Source organism: Rhinichthys klamathensis, unplaced genomic scaffold (genome assembly GCF_029890125.1).
Source record: "Rhinichthys klamathensis goyatoka isolate OS25496 unplaced genomic scaffold, OSU_Roscu_1.1 h1tg000055l_1, whole genome shotgun sequence".
NCBI lineage: Eukaryota > Metazoa > Chordata > Actinopteri > Cypriniformes > Leuciscidae > Rhinichthys > Rhinichthys klamathensis.
This window is the reverse complement of record NW_026606600.1, coordinates 4,383,012-4,409,418: the sequence shown is the minus strand read 5'-3', so window position 1 is coordinate 4,409,418 and position 26,407 is coordinate 4,383,012. Positions and strand designations below refer to the sequence as shown.

Below are 26,407 nucleotides of genomic sequence, written 5' to 3'. Positions count from 1 at the left end.
AAACATGGAGTAAAAATGATAAGAGGAGAAGAAAATTTACTTGCAGGTAAAGATCTGAAAAAGATATTAAGATTAAAAGAAGTGGATGTAGAACAGGAATTAATTCGTATAAGACATAAAATGATTGGAAGTGATGAATCTAAAGAAGAATTAATACAAGAAATAAGGAAAACTCCCTGTGGAAAATTTAAAAATCATTGTGGAAAAGTAAGTGAAGAATTTGCTCATGAAATTGTAGGTGGAATACATAAACCACAGAGACAATATCCAATTAATAAATTGGGTAAGGAGGAATTGAATCAGACAATACAGGAATTGCTAGAGCAAGGGGTTATTAAAGAAGTAGCCTCGGCAGTTACTAATAGCCCAATTCAATTAGTTCCGAAACCAGGAAATCAGGAATTTCGTCTTGTTACGAATTTTAAGGCGCTTAATCGGTTGACGAAACCAGATCGCCGTTATCTAATTAATGCTAGAGACACAATCGAGAGATTAAAGGATGGCGAATTTTTAACGAAATTAGATTTAATAAATGGATTTTGGGCGATTCCAATTAAAGAAGAAAGTCAAGAGAAAACTGCATTTACAGTAAATAATAAACATTATGTTTATCAACGTCTTCCACAAGGATACATAAATGCATCAGTAGTATTTCAAAGTGTAATGATGGAAATATTGAAAGACTTACCCGTGGATATCTACATCGATGACATCTTGATAATAAGTGCAGATGAAAGAGAACATGTAGAAACTGTAAAAGAGGTATTAAAACGGATTGCTAAGTCAGGATTAAAAATAAACATAAAGAAAAGTGAAGTCATGACAGATATGGTAGAATTCCTAGGTTTCTGGGTATCAGCAGGTAATAGAGGTATTACACAGACGATGAAAGAAAAAATAACAGAAATAAAGACACCAGAGAGTGTCAAAAATGTGCAACAATTAATGGGACTATTAAATTATGTCCGAGATGTTATTCCTAAATTTAGTCACATGGCAAAGCCTATATATGCGACAATCAAAGGTAATAATTTGAATTGGACTGAAGAAGCTGAAAATGCGCTCTGCGATCTAAAAGAAGCGATTTTAGGCTCAGGGCAATTGGAAGGAAGAGATGATGAAAAGGACTTAGAAGTTGACCTAGATATATGTGACGTAGGATATCAATTAATCATACGGAATGCAAAAAGCATTATACCTATACGTATAATGACTGGAAATTGGGAAAATCCAGAGAAAAAATTTCTACCTGTTGAGAAGAAATTAGTTGCTATCAGTAAGAGATATTCAGAGCTTAAAGGACTGGCAAGAGGTCAGCAAATAATAATTAACACAGATGAAAGGGTCATGGCTCATTTAAACAAGAACAAGATCAAAGATGCCAAAGCTCAAAACACACGCTGGCAAAGGTGGGAGAATATATTATTGGATCCAAGTATAACTATTCTTAATAAAGAACGTAAAAAATGTCAAAAGATAAACTTACCATTATTTAAAGGGACGGTGATATACACAGATGGATCCAAAACTCTAGCAGATCAGGAAGCTCACTGGGCGTATATTATCAGAAGAAAAAAATGCAGTGAAATATCTGATAAAGGCTCTTGTCCAGGGACAGCGCAGAGTGCTGAAGTAATGGCAGTTCTACAGGCACTCAAGAAAATAAAAGAAATGAATGCTACTCAAATCATAATAGTAACTGACAGCAAGTACGTGGAGACAAGTCTGAATAGTAATCTTAGTGTTTGGAGACAGAATGGCTTTAACAAAAGTAATAAAAAACCTATTGAGCATGAAGGAATGTGGAAGGAGATTGACGATCTAGTGAAAGATCTAGATTTAGTCGTAATTCACCAAAAAGGACATTCAAAAGAAAAGACTGAATTATCCCAAGGGAATGAGGCTGTAGATAAATTAGCTAGACTAAGGAGGATAATCATCATCAAAGAGGAAGGTATAGAGGCCATTCAAAAATTACATGACCATCTAAGACACCCTGGTATGAACTTAATGGGAAAAATTTTAGCAGATAACAATATAAATATTCCCAATTGGAGAAAAAAGTACAGGAAAATAAAATTGAAATGCGAGAATTGCATGAAGAAAGGATATAATAGAACTATCAGATCAGATTATGGCCGAATACTTCCTGAAAGAGTTAACTTAGAATGGGATTTAGACATAGCTGGTCCATTAAATCCTAGATCGAAGCTAGGAAATAAATATATTTTAGTGGTGGTTGAAGCATTTTTAAATAAAATATGGGCCAAACCATTAAAAGACCCCAGTACGAAAAATATAATTATGGCCCTGCAAGAAATAATGTCAGCATGGCATAGACCAGAAAGAATACGAGTAGACAATGGATCATACTTTGTCGGAGGACAATTAGAACATTGGTTGAATGAGAAACATATTGAATTAATTAAGTCAGTACGTTATCAACCTGAGAGCAATGGATTAAGTGAAAGATCAATTGGCAGCTTAAAAAGTTTCTTTAGAGCAAATTATAATAATGTTGAGTGGGACAAACACATGGAAGAAGCCTTATATTTTGTAAACATGAATACAGGCGAAAGGGAAACCGAAAAGGATAAGCCACAACCTGACGATATTTGTCAGGTAGGAGACTATGTGTGGATAAAATTGAAAAATAAACATCCAAATAGACCATTTAAAGATTTAATCACAAAAAAAGATAGGGTGATAGGACTTGTGGACAAACACACAGTTCAGCTAGAGCAAAATGGAATTTGGAGCAAAAGAAACCTGATCCTGATTAGATGATCGTAAAACATGTACCCAATATTTGGATAAAGAGGTAGGCAGGTCAGGGACGTGGAGCTGCAATACACAAGGGAGCGATCGTAAATCTAGAGGGCAGTGAATTTATAGATCAAAGATTTTCTGGATGGACCAAAAAGTTCAATACCTGAATGTCTGCAGTTTGCAGTGGGAGATAAATGCTAGAGTATAGTGACGTACATAGCAGTAAATAAAGAGACTGTACTTGGCAGAGCCGTAGGACATTGAAAGTGTCTACGGTGAAATGGTATGTAAAGTTTAAACAGTTCAGAAACAAGTTCAAATACAGGTAAATGGCTGGATATCAAACAATGTAAGTATGAACCTTTTGCAAAGAAGGGGAATATAGGTTGATAGATTCTTAAGAAGGGGAAGTACTGGAGGATTAAGAATCTATTCAACTCGTGAAGTAAACTGTACAAGAATTGGAAAAATTTAAGAGGCATTTTGTTAATGGAAAAATTAATGACATTAAGGCAGCTTGTTATTTTACAGAACATGGAGTCCGAGAACCAGAGAAGGCCTGCGAGGTCAAGAAATCCCAAAATACCACGAAGGTGGAAACAGGCCTGTGTACAAAGACCCATATTTATGGGTACAATAGTAACAATTGGGGTTGTGCTATTAGTATTATGGATTAAAGTTAAGCTAAATAATACTGAAACTGGAATGGATCAGGAAATAGATGAGAATGCTAATACTAACATAGAAGAAATAGATCCGAGTTATGAAGTAGGTCATACATCCATAAAAGATGTGAAGACGGATACAAGAAAACAAGATGAAAAACAGAGTAATGCAAAATCTGAAAAAACAATGGCATTGAATGAAAAGAAAAAAACTGTAAAACGTGTAGAGGACAGATACATTGCGAGGGAATGTATGGAGGAATTTACAAAGGAAAAATATACAATGTATGAAACATTGGAGAAATTAAGTAACCCTATTCCAGAATTAAAATGGTATAGTGAAACAACAAGAGTTGCTGAAGTTGCTATAGGAAGAAATAAGTATGGAGAAAGGAAGGAGCTATTTTTCCAAACAAGCATTAAAACAAATAAATTCTGGGAGGAATGTCCTGACAGTAATATCAACGAATGTTCAAAGACCAGGTATAACTGGAAGCTGCACAATCTTTGGAGAGATAGGGTGATTGAGAAACTAATTGAGCAATTCAATGAACAAGATTGTGAGGCCTATGAGATGAATTGGATAGGCTGTGCCTGCACGGACAAATGGAAATGTGAGATAGGTTACCATAAAAATATAGCAGAAAAGAAGGAAGGCAATACTAATCATTGGTTGGTATTTGTAAATAAAAATGGAGTAAAAAGTCAAGGTATAACATTAACAACGATGAGAAAGCGATATCAGCTATGGATTGACATAATAACAGAAAATAATAAAGAAACAGATCAGATGTTAATACAGTTTAGACTATTTGATTTGTTGGAGGATCTAGAAACAAAGACAGAGGAGAAAATATTTCCAATAAAGATAGTGGATACAAAAGATGATGAACTAATGAGTCAGGGAGTAAGTGTCCAGTACAAGAATAATAGATTAGGGAAGTATTACCCAATACCCATAGTTAGAATAAGACATAAAAATGATCCAGAGATCATGTGGTGGAAGATTCCCAAGGAGATAAAAGAATATCATGGGAAAGAAGATATTCCTAAACCAGTATACAAAATATCCTGGAATTATTATCGAAAATTAGCAAAAAGGGAAGAAATGTTTGACTATAAGCGATTCTGGTCGGTGTTATGGATTGGAGGCAAGATACCGTGGTTATACACCGGTTGGACTTGTGCGGATTCAAAAGTAGATGGAAATTTGAAGAGAAATGAAATAAATCAAGGAATATGCAGAGTAGTTTCTGAACCAATTATGACTGAGAAAACCATATATGCAGATACTATGGCAAACTTCAGTACACAAGAAAATAGTAGGTGTATGCCACCATTCCCATTCTACTTTATGTTAGCAAGAAAACAAATTTTTGATAGAGAAATGCAAGATATAAATCCACGGAGAACAATAGGAAATATTGAAGAAAAAATAAAAGAAAAATGGTCATCCATGAGTGAGGAAGTACAGAGAAAGATTCTAATAATGGCAGGAATGGGAAACAGTGCTTTCAACACGGTAAAATGGATAACTAATAATTTCAAATTAATATTGACAGTAGCAACAATCTTGTTTGTGTTAATCATTATTGAGTGCACAGGATTAGGAAGGATGTGTAGAACATGTATTATTGTAATTTGGAGATTATGCAAATATATCAAGTGCTGTGAGAGAGGTGTGGCTACTTCAGAAAACATGGAAGGGCATACCAGGAGACCATCCTCTAAACATGGAGGTGGGCCTAGAGAGAATAAAAGAAGCTATGTCTAAACAGTAAATCACTGCAAAGAAAGCTGAGAGACGAAAGGATACATCATGGCACATAGCACACACAGCTACTATTCTGAAGGGACACAGAATTACTTTGGCAGACCTGAGGATTTTGGAAATCTGGTAGATATAAACCTATTACAATAATATATGTAGATTAAAATGATAATGAAGGATGAATATGAAATAATTGTGCAAATAAATTAATCTGTTTGTAGGAACTTACAAGGACCCCTGCTGGCCATGTGTTATCCAAATATCATAACCTCTGGATTGTAATTAGAAGATATTCATGTATGAAATGCCAGAGTTTGATCGTAGATAGGAAATCTGTACTATTACCGATGGGAAGTCTGTGTAACATCTGTTTTGAAAGAACAAACGTAGTGATTTGGTACAACGAACACGACACAATAGAGTATTGTGTTAATGTATTCGATCTGGTGAAAGAAATGCATGTTCAAATATTGGACAGATTTAAGCATATGTTCAGGGTGCTCTACCCAGAGGCTAAAGAGAGATATAGTGATCTGTCGGCTCATGAAATGTGGAGGAAGGGAGACCAGTTGGTTGTACATGTACTAGAAGCAAAACCGATAAAGAATAATCTGAAAGTAATGAAACATGATGGGGTATTTTATGTTATAGCCCAAAAGGAAAATGGATGCGTTCCAAGTGAGAGAGAGGCAGACTCGCCGAGCCCAATGGGTACGCCCAGTCCAGTGGGTACGCCCAGTCCAGTGGGTTCGCCCAGTCCAGTTGGTACACCAGGAGTCCAGGAGAGGGAAAGCGGCCCAGAGCAAGGTAGTGATGCCTACGAGAGCTCCAATTCCGACATTCAATCGATGTAAAAAATGTGTGAGTGATGGAAGGGGCCGCGCCTTCATATGTGAGACTCCTGATGGACAATTGGTTGCGGCTTGTATACATGAGATTACTAATGGCAATTGGATGCGCAGTGCATTTGGATGTTATTTGACTATAGTGAAACAAAGTACAAAAATCTGGCCTCCTGGAAATCCTATAAAGGGAAAGTTAATTGAGAGTAAAGTGTTGAGACCGAAAAATAAGAGACCTTGGGTAGAGGGATACATGAACATATTCCAGAAAAACGTGTATACAGAAACTGGGCAAGTATATGCTCAATTGTCTAAATATGACAAGAAAAGAGGATGTTACAGAACTTACCTGACCTTGGAGATAAAGGAATAAATTGCATGAAGGGCATGTTGTGGAAAATATGCAATTTGTTCATTTAATCTCAATCTGTGATTTAAGACTTTTATAAGAAGTCTGATGTAAAGACTTTTATATTAAGTCTCTTATGTTTTATGTAATGTAAAGACTTTTATATTAAGTCTCTTATGTGATTTAAGACTTTTATAAGAAGTCTGATGTAAAGACTTTTATATTAAGTCTCTTATGTTTTATGTAATGTAAAGACTTTTTAAGTCTCTTATGTGATTTAAGACTTTTATAAGAAGTCTGAAGTAAAGACTTTTATATTAAGTCTCTTATGTTTTATGTAGTGTAAAGACTTTTATATTAAGTCTCTTATGTAGTGTGACAATGTGACGACTGTGACAAACACAAGAATGATTGGTTAAAAAGGTTTATTGGGTATGTAAGAAATACACAGAAACATGATTTGTTAAAAAATGTTTAATGGATTTACAAAGAATACGCAGTAGAATGAAATGTTGAAAAATGTTTATTAAGCTTGTAAAAGAACACACAGAAAGCATGATGTATTGAAAATGTTTATTGAAAGGATTGTGAAAGAAAGAAACAGTGAGGCTTGTCTTGTGGAAATGTTTTATTAAAGAAACACATATAAACTGTATTAAGAAACTATAGTAAAGCATGCATGTAAAGGACAAAATGCAAGTATTACCTGAGTGCTGTGTTATAGACGAGAAGACGACGAATGATGAGGAGACGAGCTCGAAAAAGGAGGATGAAGGAGTACAGAACCTTTTATAAGGAAATTGTAAACGGATTGAAGGAGTTAACCTTTGTAGAAGATCTAGGATTGGATAAATTGTGCATATGAGTTTGAATATGTAATGAGGAGGTGTGATGAGTGATATGTATTATAAAAGGAACTGTATTTCATGTAAGAGGCAGATTCTGGATGATGGGCCAGTCTCTCCATTGTTTGATGATCCAAGCCTGACACCTGCTGGTGAAACTTGTGAACTGATTTTGAAACTTTAACTTGTTACTTTGTATGGAAAAACTTTGAATAACCATTATAATAAATCTACTTATAACTATTATAAAAAGATTGCCTGCCACAAGTCTCTGCTTTATACAAAAGAACTAAACCACGGAGGGGTCTTTCTTCTAGACTGTAAGTATAAATTTGTATGCTTATTATCTATGGTAGAATTTGACCTATACTTTACCTTACCTGAGAGTATAAACAAAATAAGGTAGAAGATGTAAACGATCTATATATAGGAGATATAGGATAGATCCGGCATCAAATAACAGTGTGTATTATACGTTTGGGTAGAATTAGTGGTGTGGGGTGCCTGTGTATTACACGAAATGAACTGCGTATCAAATGCACGCGAAAACTGCGTATGCACGTAAAACTCATTTTCGTGTATAATTTGCACGATAAAACACAATGCGTGCTATAGAGACGCATTTACCACCTCTTAGTCAAGTTTAGTTTCACACAATCTCTCCATGAAGTATTCACATACCACAGAGCTATGGCTTATATTCTGATTGTGACAGTTTATCTTCGGGATTATGGAATTACCTAGAAATGAATGCCAGCAGATAACGCATGCCATTATATAGTTTAGTCATTTACTTGTATTTTAAATCGACAGTGGTGTATAATGGTCATTATCTATTATTAACGCAGAAATTAGATGTACCCTGCTGTCACTCTATCAGAAAAGGCTTCTGTTCCATTCTAAGAAGTGATGGTGGGTGCAGATGGTTCAGACACAAAGGACCATAAAAGGCACTTATTACTAGTGACAGACTCTGATGAGATCCATCTCTGCTTAGTGCCATAGCGGCATTTACTGAGTGATCGTGATCTAGGTTATCTGAGACAACTTCCATTCATGGATGTAAAAGTATTTTATGCAACTAAAGAAAAAAATCATGAATCATGCCTCTCACTATCTTTGTCAAAACATTTCATTATTAACACGTATTCACATATTTACACTTAACTATTAATTTACATCCATATACCGAATGTGTTTATGTTGTGCTTTTATTTGATCGAAAATACAGTAAAAACTGTCAATGTGAAATATTACAATTTAATATAACTGTTTGTTTTCTATTTGAATATATTTTAAAATGTTAATTTGCGTTTCCAGCAGTTTTTGTGCTGTCACGATCTTTCTTATATGCTGATATTGTGCTTAAGAAACATTTCTTATTAATATCAATGTTGTACATGGTGTGCTGCTTAATGTTTCTGTAACATTTATTGATGAATATAAAGTACAAAACAAAACTACAGTATTTTTTAATCAACTTAATGCATCCTTGCTGAATAAAAGTATTCATTTATTTAAAAAAAAAAAAAAAAATTCTTACTGATCCCAAACATATGAACAGTAATCTACGGATACTATAGGTGTATATTTACATACCTTTACATCCATATAGTAAATATTAAAATATACAAATAGCACTCATCGTGTGTGTTTGTTTGTAGACATACTGTCACTCAACTCAACTGTAGGAAAACATGGACTTAAATGCAGAGGGAATCGAATTAACAGTTTATTAAATGTCTATAGAGACAAATATGTTCATCAGAAATTATCAAGTCCACTTGATATTCAGCTGAGGAAAAACAAGTGCTGGACATTTTTCTGGGCTGGAGAATTAAATGATGGGATTTGCAAAAAGGTGCCAGAGTCCACTGGAAAATCCAAACACATGTAAATCCAAATGGCAAAAAAAAAAAAAAAACCTTGGTGACAGAACATTAAACTGGCAGAGAGAGCAGTAACAAGCAGTAACAAAGAAAAATCTGGAAAAGGACAAGACAAACAGAGGAGTGTATGGGAGCAGGTAATGAGTAACAGGTGAAGGCAAAATGGAAGACAAGACAAAAACAAAACTCACAGGAAGGCCAGTGGACAGCCATAACTGTGTACAATATTGTACTGAGGCAGAGTGTATTCAGTAAAACATATGCTTAGTGAAGGTTTGAATTGTGACAGTAAAGGTAAACACATTGGCACCTGTCTTTTTGTCAAGTATACAAGCAGCTGACCACATGGTGTCTATACAAAAATGAGGAGAGAGCTGTGACAGAAAAAGGGAAACAAAAACACCAGCCATGCTGCATGGGTTAACAATGGATATCTGACTCATCTTATAAAAGATATTGGGGACTGTTTTCAAAGCACTTGACTGATGAGTATCTTCCTACAACAGAAGGACAGATTACTGTTCAATCCCTCTGTGTCTGATATTCCGCCTCTTACAGTCTCTCGATTTCTCCCTCTCAATCTTATATAGTTTCTCATCTTGTTTTTCAACCACACTGAGCGCTCTTACATTCTCTTTCTCACCATCTCTTGAGCACCAATACTTCAATAATGGGCAAAAGCCTAATTTCAATAGTGTTCTAGCCCAGTTTCTCCCTTTATCTCTCTCTCCCTTTCAGTTTCTCTCTTCCTTTCTTTGTTGGTGAAGTGCTAATGGGAGAGTAGGGGTGAACAAGTGCTACATTATTGGCAGGCAGGCAGCTGGGAGGGGGGGCTGTTTTAGGATTCAGCCAGAGAAGCACTCTGCTGCACAAGCCTGTTACTCCAGGGACAACTCTGGATTAGTGGTCAGATATGGTGGCACATCCTTCAATTCCATTAGAAAGGACAAGTTTGTATTTGACTTGTAGCACACACGCCTTACAATGACAAAAACCATCAAAGATCATTCAAGACAACAATCTTGATTTTATAGCATGCTTGCTAATGTTTTTACGAATCTTTACATAAAATACTTAAGTCATACTACTACTATACTACTACTAATAATAATAATTATTATTATTATATTAGTATATCAGATGATATTTTTCCATCATTAAATTGTATTTTTTATGTACATCTGGCTTATATTGGCCACTGGCCACCTTGCACCGTAGCTTATTTCCCATTACTGTATCCCTGGTAAGGCAGGATCTCCCTGAGCTCTAAACAGTAATAATACAGTAAGCACTAAATTGTTGTTCGTATTTAAAGATTCAGAGCTGAAAAAGACTAAATCCTGACTTCTTGGAATCCTGTGATGTACAAGGCTGAAGGAAATGTGCAGATATTTATTTTGACTGACTGCCATTCCTAATGGAAAATACAGTTTAACATGGTAGGCTAACTGTGTTTTGGAACATACTTGCATAATATCAGCTTCTTCTCTAAGATGGTCATTGTTGGTGCTAGCAGGTCATTGGAAAATTGAACAGCCACCATGTTCCAAAATCAGTTTGACCAAATGGAAGCTGGTTTGTTCCTGCATGATCCAAGATGGTCTACCTCATTGCTGTAGCTAATGACCATCTAAGACCCGCTAAACAGTTACCCATGACCCAAAACAGTTGAATCTGGATTTCCCAGCAGGGAGGAGAAGAAATGCAGATTACCTCTATGGTAGGCTATTATTATAACCAGAGGCAAATGATGGGAGAAGGAGATTAAGGGTATACGTTTAATCTGAGGTATCGGAGTTTCATATTAAAATGAAATACATCTGGTCGTGACGCAACGGCTGTTAATTTATTAGACGCTTGTTGATCTCGCAGAGTGAACCGCATGAAGAAGCGCCTTTTATTTCCCAGTGATTTTGCTGTGTATACGTCCGCTGCTACGGTTTCCCTCTTATTGGTCGAGCCGTATGCTGATTTGAGAGACAGAGACGGTTAGTTTTCTCCCAAACCCCGTCAGTCTGTCAGTGGTCTGGAAATGCCAAAGCGCCTCCTCGCTGCTCACGCGCTCGCTCTCACACAAAGCAGAGGGTTCCGGTGGCGCGAGCTGGAACGATCCACTGATGTCGCTTCTTCGTTTAGGTGCTTAACTGCTCCTTAAAAACGTCGAGGGAATCTCATCCTCCGACGTTGGGCTTTTTTTTTTTTTAGTTTTTGGATTTTTTATATATATATATTTTTTGCAGGGTTTAGACGCAGGATTGTTTTGTGATGGGTGGTGGAAGCGAATCACGGATTTCTTCTCTTTTTATGGAGACCAAAGTGAGCAGATTTCATACTGTTGAAAGCAAGTTTTATCTTGATAAGAAGCAAATGGTGGAACAGAGGATTCTTTAGGGGCGAAGGATAGTTACTCAAGATAACAACACTTTTCAAACACAGTTTTCTCAACAGAAAGGGGGTTTTCTGGTCCGCTACATTGGATTTTACATTTTGTTTGACTGACGCAGCATCGTTTGGGAGTATCTTATTTGGAGATTTCAGTCCTTTTATTCTACATTTTGGGGAAGAAACTATATATTTAAAAGAATAAACCCGGACGAGACGAAGTTATGGAGATGCCGATGAAATAAAACCTTTATCTCCGGGTCAAATGACCGCTTTCACTCGTTCTCCAATCTAACCACATTATTTATGACATGGAAAAACGGGGACTCCACAGCGTCCTTTATTATTTCATTCTGAATGCGCCCCTGCTATTCTGTGTAAAAGGTGAGTCAACTTGGGCAGATTTCTCTCCCACGTTTCGTATTTACTCAGCGTTACTGAACAGTCTGTTGAGATTCTCCACTTTTTTTTTCTTTTTTTTTTTAATTAATGCACTGTACTTGGTTAAGTTAAATAGCTTTTTCATGCCATATCGTTGCATGTTGAGCCTGTAATTGAATGAAAAGGTAATAAATTATGGCTACGTGTAGAGAATTGACCATGCTCCCAACTGAACCATATTATATACGCCTACTCAAGTCAGATACAATTTATAACAAAGGTGTTAAAACAAAAAAAAATGTTAGTCACATCTTACATAATAGGCCTTTTAGTAGGCTATATCTATTCGAGGGGTTTCTTTTAACCAAACTATCTGTTGTTGTTGATGTGTTTTCTTCATAAGCCACATTTACTGAAGTGCCCAAAGATGTGAGTGTCGGTGAGGGCGAGGACATAGAGATGCCGTGCGCTTTTCGAGCCGTCGGAGTCTCGCCGTTCTCACTGGAGATTCAATGGTGGTACCTCAAGGAAGCGGCCCCTAAAGAGCTCACTCACGAACTGCAAATTAGCTCTCCGGCCAACAGAGCCAAGGTAATGGGGCTTTCGTTGTTTTCAAAGCTGCCTAAACACAGGCATTTTCAGTTTAAGTTCTTATTCGACTAGTGCGGGGCAGGGCTTTGCGTGCAGATGGATCCCTTGTGATGAGCGATCCCAACTAAACGCACTGAGGCGATGAGTTATTAATTTACGTCGTTGAATCAAGTTGGGTTGTGTCTGTGGGTGGGCATTTAGAAGGAGGATACGAGCGTGATGTCATGTTTAATGATAGATAGATAGAATAAACAAATACATAAATAAACAAACAAACGAATAAAGTGTTTTATGCATGGTTCATTATGTAGGCTGCAAGAAAGAAAAAAATTCTGAACTTTCAATTACTGACAGACCAACCAAATCAAAAATAAAATCTACTTCGATGAAGCTGAAGGTCTCTTATAGCCTATTGAAAGTGACATTTGAAACACTAGATGTCAGTTGAACCGGTAATAGGAATTCTGATGAAACACGAAAGGGAACTGTTGCTGTCCATGGTGCTATGGGCCTCTCGTTCATTGTTAATTCTATGAACTTTCATAGCTTCAATAAAAGTTGCCTATTGATATTGTGACACGAATAGCCTAATTAAACTACTCTGCCTGGCTACTTATGTTGTTTTGATGTTATCTATTACAGGTGACCCACCGGGACGCCACGAAAATAAGCGTGAGTATAACAATCTGTATTTACAGTGATTGTATTTTTGATAATAACATTATAGGCTATGTGATGTTTAGCAGAATCGCTTGAAGAAAGAAACGAAAATATAAAAGAAAAAAGCACATATCATTTAAAAGAGACAAACGGGCAAAAGAACGCTATTGTGACGTTCCTTAAATTCTACCGGAGAAGCTATTCAGCTGACATGTTTTATACGAATGATAGGCCTAACATAATAGACGTATTTAAATTTAGTTAAAAACGTACACATAAATGGCTTTCAGAGAAGTCAATTATTTGTAAAAAAAAATATATAGCCTACAGGTAATTCTACACCATGGATTAGCTCAAATCCTATCGCTCAAGACTAGTACTTTTGACAGGCTATAGCCTGCATGTGAGATGCGAATCTGTAATATATAAAGTGATACTGACAGTCGTCTACTACCCTACTTCTGTTAGTCAAATGAAGCGTTAGATACTGTTCCACGCAAAGTTCTTGAGCGGCATACAGTTGCTATGGTTACCTTCACAGGCGAACGCGATTTCGAAAAGAGCTGGGATTTTTTTTTTTTTTGGCATGTAAATTTTACATGTAAATGTACTTTTGTATAACAACAATTTGTCCGCCAACCCCACCCTCATATTTTGGACTTGTTTTGTTTAATGGTACATAATATGAAACATAGGCCTAATATTTAATAAGACTGGGTTGCAAAAATCCCTGATTCATTTCAACAAAACCTGTTGTTTCTTTGTGAGCAGACGGTGAGGGTCCAGGGCAACGCCATTTCCCACAAGCTCAGCCTGTCGGGTGTGCGGAAGGAGGACGAGGGAGTATATGAATGTCGGGTTTTGGACTTGTACTCTGATGAGACTCAGGAATACAAGGTGCAGGCCACTCTGCACGTGACACCGCGCGAGGGAATGCTGGCCGAGGAAGCCGTGTCTCACATCCAGAACCGATGGCCACTGAGGAACAGCAACACAGCGACGGGTGGAAGGGCCACTTCTGAACCGGGCCAGGGTCAGGGAAAACCCCGCGTGCCTCCGCCGGTTGGAATGGGACCCGCTCCCTCCTCAACGACTACGACGGGATCTGCAGTCAAGTCGTCTGCTTCGCCTCGGCCAGGCAATTCATCTATCCAGAGACAACAGCACGGATCCGGTGAGTGACAGTACAACAGCAACACCGAGCGGCCGAGTGAGGAAAAACAAGCAGGTGTTTAGTGTTTGAGAGATTTTTTTTAATGGAATTAAATTATGAAGCTATAATGTAAAACAAATTGATTTGGAGTTCTTAGTGTATACTATTATGTGGCTCATATTGAATTTCAGAACATTTATTTCTATTAAATTACTGAAATATACAATTAAGGCCTTTAATTCTGATGTTATTTCCATGATATAATTGAGCAGATTTAGCTTTTGACATACCTCTTTAGAGTGCTGTCTATTTCTGATATAGCCTACGTTTCGAAAAATGATGTGTGTGTGATGGGAGTAGGCAATTAACTTGTATTCCCCTACCCCTAAACAGTGTGGTGAATCCTGTCCATAAACATTGCTTTTCTATCATGGGGACTGGCATTGACTTTTTTGTTTTTATACTGCGCTAATGATATTTTATTTATCTTAGCCCTAAGCCTAACCCTCCCAGAACCGTCTTTGCATTTATATAGATTTTCATCAAGACATCATTTAGTATTTTTATTAAATGGGGACATTTGTCTGCCAACCCCCCACCCCCTGCTTTCAGATTTATACTATCACAGTGCGGACATTTGGTCGCCACGATGTTGGAGATTGTTGACCCACGCACACACTTATCAATGAAGCACATCACTGAATAATCACATTTGCTGGAAGGTTTAATTTGTCACCCTTCCATATCAAAGCTCTGTCTGCTCAGGCAGTCCGGGAGAAAATTGTGTGTGTGTGCGTGCGTGTATGTGTGTGTGTGAGAGAAACTTTATGTATCGTGCACTCTATGCTCTTTGTGCAAAAATCCAAGCAACAAAAGCGCAATAAAAGCTGTTTGGCAACACCATGTCTGCCTTAAGCAGGACGTGGCATTGCGATCTGTCCAGCCTCAGAGCATCAGTCTCGACCCTTCTTGTCTCTTTATGACCGTTGTGCAGTGTGACAGAGGAGGTTATCAAGATATCACCTTGTCTCTTTAACTCTGGCCTCAGGGGTCAGGGCCTCTATTTATTGGGGTCTTCATTGGAGATTTAGAGGCTTGGGTATGTTCTGACTCTGGCTTCTGTCACCGCGGGAGTGAATCCTGCAGACAAAGGAGGGCGATTACATCAAGTCTCTAGCTGAGCCAGAGGAGTTTGTTTGTGGCAGGGATGCATTACCCTGCAGTGACTTACCTTGCTGTGGACTATAGACTGATACAGTGAATTCAGAAGTGTACAGTTACTGTGGAAGGTAACAGTCTCATGTCCCTGTCAATAGTTGCGTTCTAGGGCTCCAATGGTGAACAAGAACTGATATCATCCTGTTATAACTGTAACATTTCACTTCTTTTCTTGAGAATGTTAAGTTATATTTTAGATTTTCATAATATATTTAGTTAAAAATGTTTGAGATTCTACAAGCCTGATCAGTAAAGTAATCATATTATGGGTAACATAAATTTACATTTAATTTACAGATACACTACCGTTCAAATGTTGGAGGTCCTTAAGATTTTTAATGTTTTTTTAAAAAAGTCTATTATGCTCACCAAAGCAGTATTTGTAAAAGCAGTATTATTGTGAAATAGTACAGCAACAACAAATATTCCTGACAAGGCTGTATTTTCAGCATCATTACTCCAGTCTTAAGCGTACATGGTCCTTCAGAAATCATTCTAATATGCTGATTTAGTGCTCAGCACTAAATATATTTAATGTTATTATCGATGTTGTAAACGGTTGTGCCATTTAATATTTTTGTTGAAATAAAATAATCCTTTTTGATTTTTTGGTGAAAAGAAAGTTCAAAAGAACAGTGTTTATGTGAAATAGAAATCTTTTGTATGAATGTTTTTACTGACACTTATGATCAATTGAATGTGTCGTTGCTAAGTAAAAGTGTTAATTTCTTTTAAAAAAAAAATCTTACTTATCTGAACACTAGTGTATACCTTTGCGGCTTCAACAAATTTCCCCGTGCAAACAAAATAAAAATGTCAAATGTTTAATAGACTAGTAAATTGAGCTTTTTTTATGCGATCTTTCTTGATAAAGAAGCTTAAGCAGCGGGATGCAAATTTTGATGATATATAAAACTGTGACGCATGCTGTTTTGGGAACATGACAACCGTGTGGATATATACAGTACATCAGTGTGTGTGTTTGTGGGTGTGTGTATATGTGTGTGCCACCATGCATTGCTCAGCCAGCCCTGTCTTTAGTGCAGCCAGACATGGAGGCAGCCATTTGGCGAGCGAGCATGTCGGACATTAAGAGGGCCAGTGCTCTGATCCTCCACGGTATATCATTCCAGGCTTTATCCCTATATCTCTCTATTTATTCGGATACCTCATGCATTATTGTTCCCCCTTAGAATGGGTGGAATTTAGGATTGTAATACAAAATCAATTAACCATATTTGTATTTATTTTTTTAAAAACATGAATATGTTTTTGTATAATTAGGCAATTTGCTTTTGCTCGGAAATACAAACCATGGTTTAAAATCATTAGTGGTTTGGGTCAATGCTAATTTATCCCTTATTTTACACAACTGCAGATCACAATAACAGGCATTATGGTATTAAAAAAACAAACAATATTTAAATGTATTGTTTAGTTTAAAAAATAATTTAAAAAAATATGTTTTAGACTATTTTTGTTTGTGGGATTGTGTACCTTTGCATTGAATATGATGGAGATCCTCTATATTGCACTTATGAATGTGGCAAGGGATTTGTTAAGCCTGTCTCTCTCACAGAGTCAGGCAAATTGATTCAAAACAAGCCAACCGATGCTGTTCATGTGTCTGTAAGTGCTTTGGCACATTTAACATGGACAGAAAAATCTCAAATTTATCTTGGCTTTCTCTTTTCCCCCTTTTGGTTAAGAGCTCAGATTTTGTCATTGGAGTGAGAAGGTTAAAGAGTCATCTGCCACATTTGAAGGATTGCACCTTTCAGTTCTGACCACGGTGTCAGCTTTTGAGGACAGAAAGAAAATTCACCCCTCGCTGCTCACACTCACTCTCTTTCTTTCTCACAGACGCACACCTTCTCTTTTGGAAACATGTATCTGTCACTTTTCCACAATGTCATCTCATTGAGTGGTAGAAACAATTCATATTAAAGGAATGCCACTGACGGGAGCTGATAAGCTTGGCCTTCTACACGCTGTAAGGTGCATCAAATTGCCTCTTGCTGCTTTCACTTCATTTATTGGTTATTTTTCCCAGCAGGGCTTGGTGGCATGTCTGTCCTTACTGGAAAAAGCAGATTAACTCATTTCACTTTTGAGAATGGGTACATATTCCTAAAAATAAAAAGGTTACAAAAATGCTCTTTAAGGAACCTTTCCTGTCTGATCGCTTCTCCAATGAGAGCGTCAATCATTAAAATATGTTTTTGTTGCTGTGATCTATAATTAAATGCCATTTGTGGTAATTGTTACTGGAATGAGTTAAATAAGTTAATACATTGTTTCAGGATGATGTTGGTTTTTAATTCAGATGCTCATTTCATATTAATGTCAGTGCTTTCTGATTGTATAATTAAGCTCTTTGTGGTTGTCCATAGGTTTTTTTTTTTTTGTTGTTGTTGTTTTTTACAGTTTCAGCAGGTTTGAATAATCGTAATGCACAAGTTAATTTTAAGATTTACTTGAATACTTGATTTTGCTTGATACTATTTTAGAGAATAGTATCATAATTTACTCACCCTCAATGTCATTCCTAACCTGTTTGGCTTTGTTTCTTGTGTGAAAAAAAAGGATATTTAGACAAATGTTTTAGCATTCCATACAATGAAAGTAAATGTTTTTGACTGTTGATCCTTTTGATTTTCATTGTTAAGACAAAAAAATCTCCAAAAATGTGTGTGTGTGTGTGTGTGTGTGTGTGTGTGTGTGTGTGTGTGTGTGTGTGTGTGTGTGTGTGTGAATCCGTGCGTGGGTGGGTCCATGTATGCATGTGTGAAACACAATAATGAAAGTCAAACAGGTCTGGATAGACAATCCAAGAGCAAATAGTTTGTGAAAGAGAGAAAGAAATACAATGAAGAGAAAAAGATATGAGAAGAAGAGAAGCACAAACAGGCTTACGCAATGCCTCTACCCACAATGCATCATGCCACCTCAGGTGACCTTGGCGTCCTTGATAAGTTAATATCACTCCAGCTGCACAGCTGTTTTAATCTAGTCTGTTTGTGTGCGTGTGTGTGTTCTCAGAACTCTACGTTCTCTACGTTCTAATGCGCTCCGACATCAATCTGGTTATTTTGCGTGTGATAATTATACAAAATGCATGTGTGCCAATCCTGGTTGAGTTTTACTTACTTTTCAGCTCATTTTTGCCTTCCACACATTTTGCGGACTTAAAACACCTGTCATTAAATTGCGTCCCCCCACCCCCTCGAGAGCGAGTGCGGGGGGTTGTGTTGGTGGGTTGATTGCATGCTTTAGGGGAGAAATCCAGTGTTTAGTGCTGCTGGACAGCTTTCACACTTAACTGATGAGCCTCATCCAGCTGCAGGGCCCCCCGCCGCAGACATTTATTCACTGGATAGGTTTGTGCATTGTCACTATGTGGGAAGCACTTCAGCACTCATAGACGAGTGTTAATTGTTTCATCTTTGCTTCTGTCATGTTGGGACACTGTGTTCTAGTTGTGTACCTGCTGATTCCAGTAGGGAAATCAAGGGGAGCGTTGTCTCAATCTACAGTAGCTTTTGTTTGGCTTCATGACTCGCATAAACAGAGAGAGAGAGAGAGAGAGAGAGAGAGAGAGAGAGAGAGAGAGAGGCAGGTAAGCCTGAAGAAAAGCTTCAGAGCATGAATAATAGATATATGATAGCTGGCTAAAATCAGTGTAAAAAGATGTTTAAAAATGGGAGGTGACTGAATAAATTGACAATATGAGAGCTTCATGACTCATTGTCAGCTATTTCAATAGTGCAGTGTCTCTCGAGTTTGTATTTAAACCTGACATGGTCATAGTTTGTGTTTATTTATTCATTTTATTAACGCTAAGGACGTCAAATTAAGGTAACAATAGCTTGTTTTCATATGACGTCACGCCACTGCGTTGCCATGGCGCGAAATGCAAATGGAGGGCAGGAAGTGATTTGCTGTATTTAGAAAGCACTATAACAAACTCAAAATGCATATGTTTTGCGTCGTTTATGGTTACTTAAATCGATCAAACCACGAGGAGTTTTTGTCGTGTACTAAAAGTTGTTGTTCATAAGGGGGGAAAATGCAAGAAATTGACCGAAAAACTCAGGGAAAACGGCTTGCAAACCTACGTCTGCGGTAGGGAGGAGCCGAATGGGAAAATGCCCGTGTGCGGTGATCACTTCGTCAAGGGTGAGTTAATACAACTTAAGTGGCTATGTTTGTGTAACGTTTCCGAACTTTGTAAAGTCAAAGTATGTCTGTAAGACGAGGTAGTTGCTGATATCTACCGCCTCGATGGCAGGAAAATCTTTCAATTCAGTTGAAAAATCGCTCCTCTTCATAATGTAAGGATCACGTCTAACATATGTTTGATTTTTTGTTTATATCTTTCTCTTGTAATAGCGTGCAAAGTAGTACAGTACGGACTTTCCTCCATCTCGTCCATTGCGCTCTTCACTCCCTGCCCTCCATCTGAATTTCGCGCGTCATCATAATCACGTGACTGAAACCCACCTATTAACAACAAAATGGTAGTATTTATTTACACAAATTGCTAAGCTAACCTTGTTGGCAGTGACTGTTTTCACTCACTCTGCCCACCATACTGTAGCTCAAACAATCCCTTGAGACAAACAGCGTGTCACTTCTATTTAGACCTGTGTTGATAGCATCTATTACTATTTGCACATAGTGCAAATAGGATGCTATTTGCTACACAGTATCTGCCACAATTTACTACTGTAAATGGGATCTTACTTTGTTTTACACTTGCACCAATACACTGTCTACTAACCAGGTGGAAGCAATTTGTCTATCCACATCAAACACAGAAATAGTAGCGCAACACAATCAATCACAAAATAGCCAGGACAGTTCTTTCTGTTTGCACATTTTTATCAGGCCCTGTTTCAACCGGTGTTTGGTGATCCGATCACATTACCGTTTCCTTCTGATATTAAATGCTTTTCAAATGAGTCTTCTGACCAATTTTGTTTGGATTTCATTGAGATATTCCCTTCTTATTTCGTCACACACTACATCACTTTCAGCGTTGAGTACTATGTATGAATACTAACTAACTATTTGTATATGGCTTACGAACGAGTGGGAAAAGAGGCGAATGAAAAAGATATGGAAGGCAGCTGCAATTTGTCACAACACTTCCCAGAACGATCACATTTTAAGGTGCAGTCACATTAACAAAATGTAGAGAAAATTTCATGGGTAAAAAATGTCCATTGTCAATAGTGTAGCTGTATGAAGCACAGATCACACAGAAGTCACTTTCAAACCAAGCAGCTTTCTGTTGAATCATATGCAAAGTCTGTGTGCATGGGGAAACTTTCACCCTTACGCAAAATTCATGATTGCATGGATTCCTATTGAAATGTCAATGAAAAACGCTGAACAATGTTACATGTGACTGCACCTTTAGATGACTAGGCGCTGAGTATAGGGACGCATTATGATGGATGAGCATTTCCACTACAAATGTGATGTGGTCACCCTTCATATGTGGTTTCAGCGACCTGATCACAAAACATTTTTGATCCAATTTCCACGTGTATTTAATGCTGACCACTTGTGATCGGATCATGGAAAATGCATTGCTTATTAATATCAGGTGGAAACAGAGCCTGTCTCTCATGACATGCTACAGCTGAAAAGAGTAAAACTAACAACATCCATATTTGATGTTTCCATACAGTATAGTGCTTCTTCAGTCCCGTAAATGATGTGGGTGTGGCCACCTGGAGCGACGTCACAGAAATAGAAACCAAGCAACTGACCAAAAGAAGTTGCTTATCATGATAACAGATGGCAAAAATTTGTTGCTTTACCAAGTTGCATCTGGTTAGGACACAGTGTAAATGTAGTTAGCTGCCAAAACATGCATCCTATAGACTTTAGTCAGATTAGACGGCATTTTGAATTTAACGTGGATGTAAACAAGGCACGCACTGTATCAAGGTCTTCGATCCCATTATGTTCAGAACAGCTTTCAAAACCCTTTTATGTAGATTTTTTTCTACTGATTTTTTTTTCCTCAGAAAGATGTTTCATCAACTGAACAATCTATATATTGCTAAACAACAGTACGATCCATTGAATGCGCTGTACTTATATCCCTCACAGCCTTGTTTTTTTTCCTGTCAAAAATTAAAAATCTCATTACCCTAAGGTCTATTACATTTACAGTAACTGATTGTCTTTGTCTTTTTATAGGTGAAATGGCTAAAACAGGTCAATTGCATATACAGAGTACTGATTGTGTTTGATCAATATTCCCTCTTTTTCAGCCATTCGGGCTTAAATCTTCTTGTTCGCTGAAGCTCTGCTCATGTCCAGAGGGAACAAGTGCAAGTGTCACCCGCCCTTTTTCATTTCCATTATCATTGATTGTTTATCATCATGTTTTTTTTATTTTCCTTTTCATAGGCTTTCTTTGTATGTGAAGATATCATAATTGCACTGCTTTGTACCACGGTTTTGATATTATAATTCAAGATCCATTAGCATCTTAAGTACTTGAAACGAGAAATCATTCAAAGGTGTCATCGATTTACTATACCAGCCTCCGCATTCACAGGCATGCTGGGATGGCCAAACATATGCCCGCAGCTTATAAAGCAAGGCTTCGACAATCTATAGTCAATTGGATTTTGAGGTGTGCAGAGTGTGCTGCTGAAACTCTATTATCCCTCAGAGGGAGAGGGACACGGCCTCAGCTCAACAGATATGATCACACCATAACCCTCTAATCCTTCATCTTTAGAGTCCACTGCTTCTGATCCTCCAGTGGGCCCTCAAGGGCCATTATAGCTCTGTGTAAGAACACCTACTGAGATCAGAAGGGAGTAAAAACCGCTGATAAAAGCAAAATATGACATGTGACTTATTTTTTACAAATTCTGTAATGCAGCAAGAACACTGCATTTATAATACTAATGTTGCTACCGGTATACAATGATTCATAAGTGGACTGCACATAGATCAGGATGGTTTGCCATCATTAAGACAATCTGCATTGCATCAGGAGAAGCTAATGGAGAATGTCAGGTCATTTGTGCATGGCCCGAGGGCTGGACGGAAGGGAATATTACTGTGAGCTGATACATTTAAGCATTCGTGTCTAGAAAAGAACAGGGTCGGTTAAGAGAATTCTGATTTTACAGTGACTGGTCCACATGAAAATGTAATCTCAAGGTTGTGGCAAGACCTGCGGCAGGATGTAGCATATCGTTAAAAGAGAGAGAAAAGGGGCAATGGGAACAAATGACCTAGAAATAAATGTTAGAGAATAAATATTCTGCATGCAGTCAGTCTGCTGAAGACGTGCCTAAATTCATATATCTTAAATATCCTTACACTTCAATTCACCAGAAGACAATTCACTCTTTTTTGACCAGCATTAATTATTGAACAAACAACGTGGGCTTTTTTTTGTTTTTTTTTTGCATGCATGTGATTCACCTTTCACATTTCTACAAAACCCAATGAGAACCATAATCCCTCAAAGGTTATAAAATATTATTAAAAGTGGCACTGACCTCGATCACTGGGGTGTGTTCATTAAATATGTTATTAAGCGAACAGACAGATTAATGTCCTTTTCTAGAGGGTTAAATGAGGAAGAGGAGGAGATTACCGATGACATGTGAGTAATGAGCTGGACGCAGAAGCCCTCTGCGTCGATGGTGACTGTAATTATTTCCACAGCAGTCAGGGTCATGACTTTGCCATTTTAGCTGATTTGCACGTCTGTCCGTGTATTCACTTACCCTTGTTTAGTCTAATCTCTTGTGTATCTATCATGTCCCTTGGTAAGAGATTTTCATTGCGTGCAGAGTGACATTTTGAAGGACGATCCTCTGGTTTCAGAAAATGTGTGTGACCCACTATAGATCCAATATATCAGGGTTTTAAAGTTATGTCTGTTATGTCTTCATACAGACATACTAATACAAAGTATAAAGAGGAAAAGCTGAATGTTTCTTTGTGTCAAATCAAGAGTAAGCCCTGCTGTAATGTTTGACTTTGCAGAAAGAGCATGAAATTGAACCACACCGTCCCTCCAGCCGCCCTGAACTAACTCAACCAACCATGCACCATCCTCTTCCCTCTGCATTAATGATGACCGAAGAGAGGAAGCAAAATAAACTTGGGTTCAAAAGACATATGGACACGCTCCAGGAGCCCACTGTAAGACATGCTCCTAGAGCTTGTGTGATGTCGTGCTAGCGTGACGTGCGCTATGTTCCTGTCACGAAGCAGCCTGGCACACCATGCTAATCTGCTTGGGGATGATGGGAGAGTAAGAGTAAAGGAGCGTCATGAGAAATGGCCATGGGAAAATCAGAACTGCAGAAAACATACGGCCGCTTCACACTCTAACAGTCAGCGGCGCTACAGCCCCTTTAAGCAATGAATCATTACTAGTGTGTTTATGTAGTGTGAGAATGTGCGTACATTTCTATATTGGAGGGATGTGTGATCTAAATGCATCCTTCTGGCATTTTCTTGTGTGTTTGTATAAGTGCGTTCATGTCACAATCGGTTTCTGTATTCTGCTGTGCCGTTGTTGGCTAGCACTCAAAAGGCCTGTGGGCTGCTGTTTTGCTGTCAGTCACAGAGAGGATATTTCATGTAGTTTCCACACGAGGGCAAGTAGCTTTCATGGCCCATAGGGCTATTATCTCCATGTTAGGAGGGGTGCGCCATGTTTTTTCAACATCTCCAGCAGAGCTGACTGCATTTCGGTCTTGTAAAATGAGATTGTCAACTTCGATGGAGGAATGAGGCGATAACAGCAAAATTGCTGTGCAGTTGTTATGAAAGAGCCATTTGAAGGACTTTAATGGTGTGAAATATGGCCCACATGCTGAATCAGATTTTGATGCAATAAATGTCCTCAGACTAAAAGCAATGAAGATGCTCTGTTTGTCAAACTACTGCTAATGTTCTTGGTAAATGAATGTTTAAAAAAAACAAAAAACTGATGATATTAATAATTGTATATGTGACAGTGCATGTGATCTAAAAGACATTTCTGTCTCTCTCGCTGACATTTGCAGGTTCCGGAAACATGGCAGACACTGAGCCACTCCTTTACATCACTCTGCTGATCCTGCATAAGCTCCTCCCCTTCCTGTTTGCCTACTAAGAGACCACAGCCAAACAACTCGCAATGATTTCACTTTATGTACCAAACAACAAAGGGAAAATATAACTATGTATCTATAAATATATATAAATATATCTACCATTATGGCACTTCACAAAGAGGGATGGGATATGACTTTGAAGAGAATAAAAATATCAGAATAATAATGAGAAGGCCATTTTCTTTTCTGGGACTTGTGTAGAAGATCTGTCTCAGATTTGGATGTAAAATGGATTCTATATGAAGCATGATGAAAAACAAACAAAAAAAAAAATTAAAAGGAGTCTATGTGAATTAGAGCTTCACAACTGTGTCACACACTCAACTGACATCCATAAACGCTTGCCTTGCCATATGCATGGCTCTCTTAATTTATTTTATTTTATTTTTTTCCTTTATGAATGAAGGTATTTTTGTTTGTTTTCCAGTTCACTACGGTTTTAATTTTAGCATTGTTCTTATTGGAGTATCTGATGTTGAATCATAAATGACTTAGTTTTTTGAGATTGCATTGTTTTGTTGTTGTTTTTTTTTTTATCATTTTATCAACGTTTTTTTTTTTTTTTGCATGAACTGTTCAGCGGTCTCATTTTTCATTTCATAAATGTGAAAGAAGGCACTCTCTCATGTAAGTTCTTTCTACAAGACTGTGTGTAATACTGTGTATTCTGTTCCCTCACATCTGACTTCTGAGTTCTCAAGCATATTTTGTCTCATAATGTATAAAAATGCAACCATATATATTTTGATCAAATAAGGCACATGTTACCATAGTGGTTGTTAGTCACCTCTAATAATGTTTATTTTTATTAAAGGTATGGTGGTCAAGATAATACATTCATTTATAAAATTTAAAAAAGAAAAGAAAAAAACATTGGTATGTTGCCAACACAGTTGAAATAAAAGTTGTTTCTTTAAATAAAAATAAAAAAACAAACACTGTTTTTGTTTTCTTCGGGTGCACAAGCATCAGGCAGCTGCATGACAGTAGTGTCTCCGCTAAACACTACAGCGTCCCATGGGTGTCATGAACTGTAATGTATTCTTCACAATAGGACAGGCCCAAATCCAGCTGGAAAACACATTACTCTCGCAAGCATCCCCAACTGAGCACAGCTGCCGTACAACTCACGGTTCATTTCATTAGTCAAATGCACGTCACCCTGTCAAATAACTCTTAATTCTCTGCTGCTGTCTTCACTGAACCCTGCTCCACTCTCTTCCGCTCTACATAAACACATCTTCTGATGAATGGCAGAGGCATTGTTCCTTGCTAAAACACTGCATTATATTGTTTTAATGGAAGCCTGCAAGGCATCACATAACAAACCAGACTCTCACTGACTTAGACATTCATTGGGTTTATCGCCTTCAAGTATAACTGACTTTCACTCACTTTGAATTTAACATGCATAATGAAAAGTCATCTTCCTTTCGATGGAATAAATAACAGTTTATACAAACATAAATGGATCTTGAAACGAGAAGCAAGCGAGTATCCACCACAACATTAGCATTTTTCTTTTTTAAGCAAAATGAGCCAGGTGGCTTTTATTCTGCTTGGTGAAGGTCTCTTCTTCCCATCAAATTAATGAGTGTTTGACATGGCCATTTATATGTGTTACATAACAAGACCCTGAGTGCTTTCCCCAACGCTGTAAATCATCCCTCATTCAAATAAACTAGCATGGCTCACTCTTATTTTCTGCCCTGCTTCCTCCTAAAATTCACTTCTGAA

General features: G+C 37.6%; 1 protein-coding gene across 1 annotated transcript; it reads left to right on the top strand.

Moving 5' to 3' along the window:
• Positions 1 to 10,896: 10,896 nt before the first annotated feature.
• On the top strand, positions 10,897 to 24,949 carry vstm2b (V-set and transmembrane domain containing 2B). The gene is made up of 5 exons (XM_056248474.1): positions 10,897 to 11,896; positions 12,297 to 12,484; positions 13,127 to 13,156; positions 13,916 to 14,318; positions 24,581 to 24,949. The coding sequence occupies exons 1-5, from the start codon at positions 11,824 to 11,826 to the stop codon at positions 24,667 to 24,669; spliced, it is 783 nt and encodes a 260-aa protein (XP_056104449.1). The 5' UTR covers positions 10,897 to 11,823; the 3' UTR covers positions 24,670 to 24,949.
• The last annotated feature ends 1,458 nt before the right edge of the window (positions 24,950 to 26,407 follow it).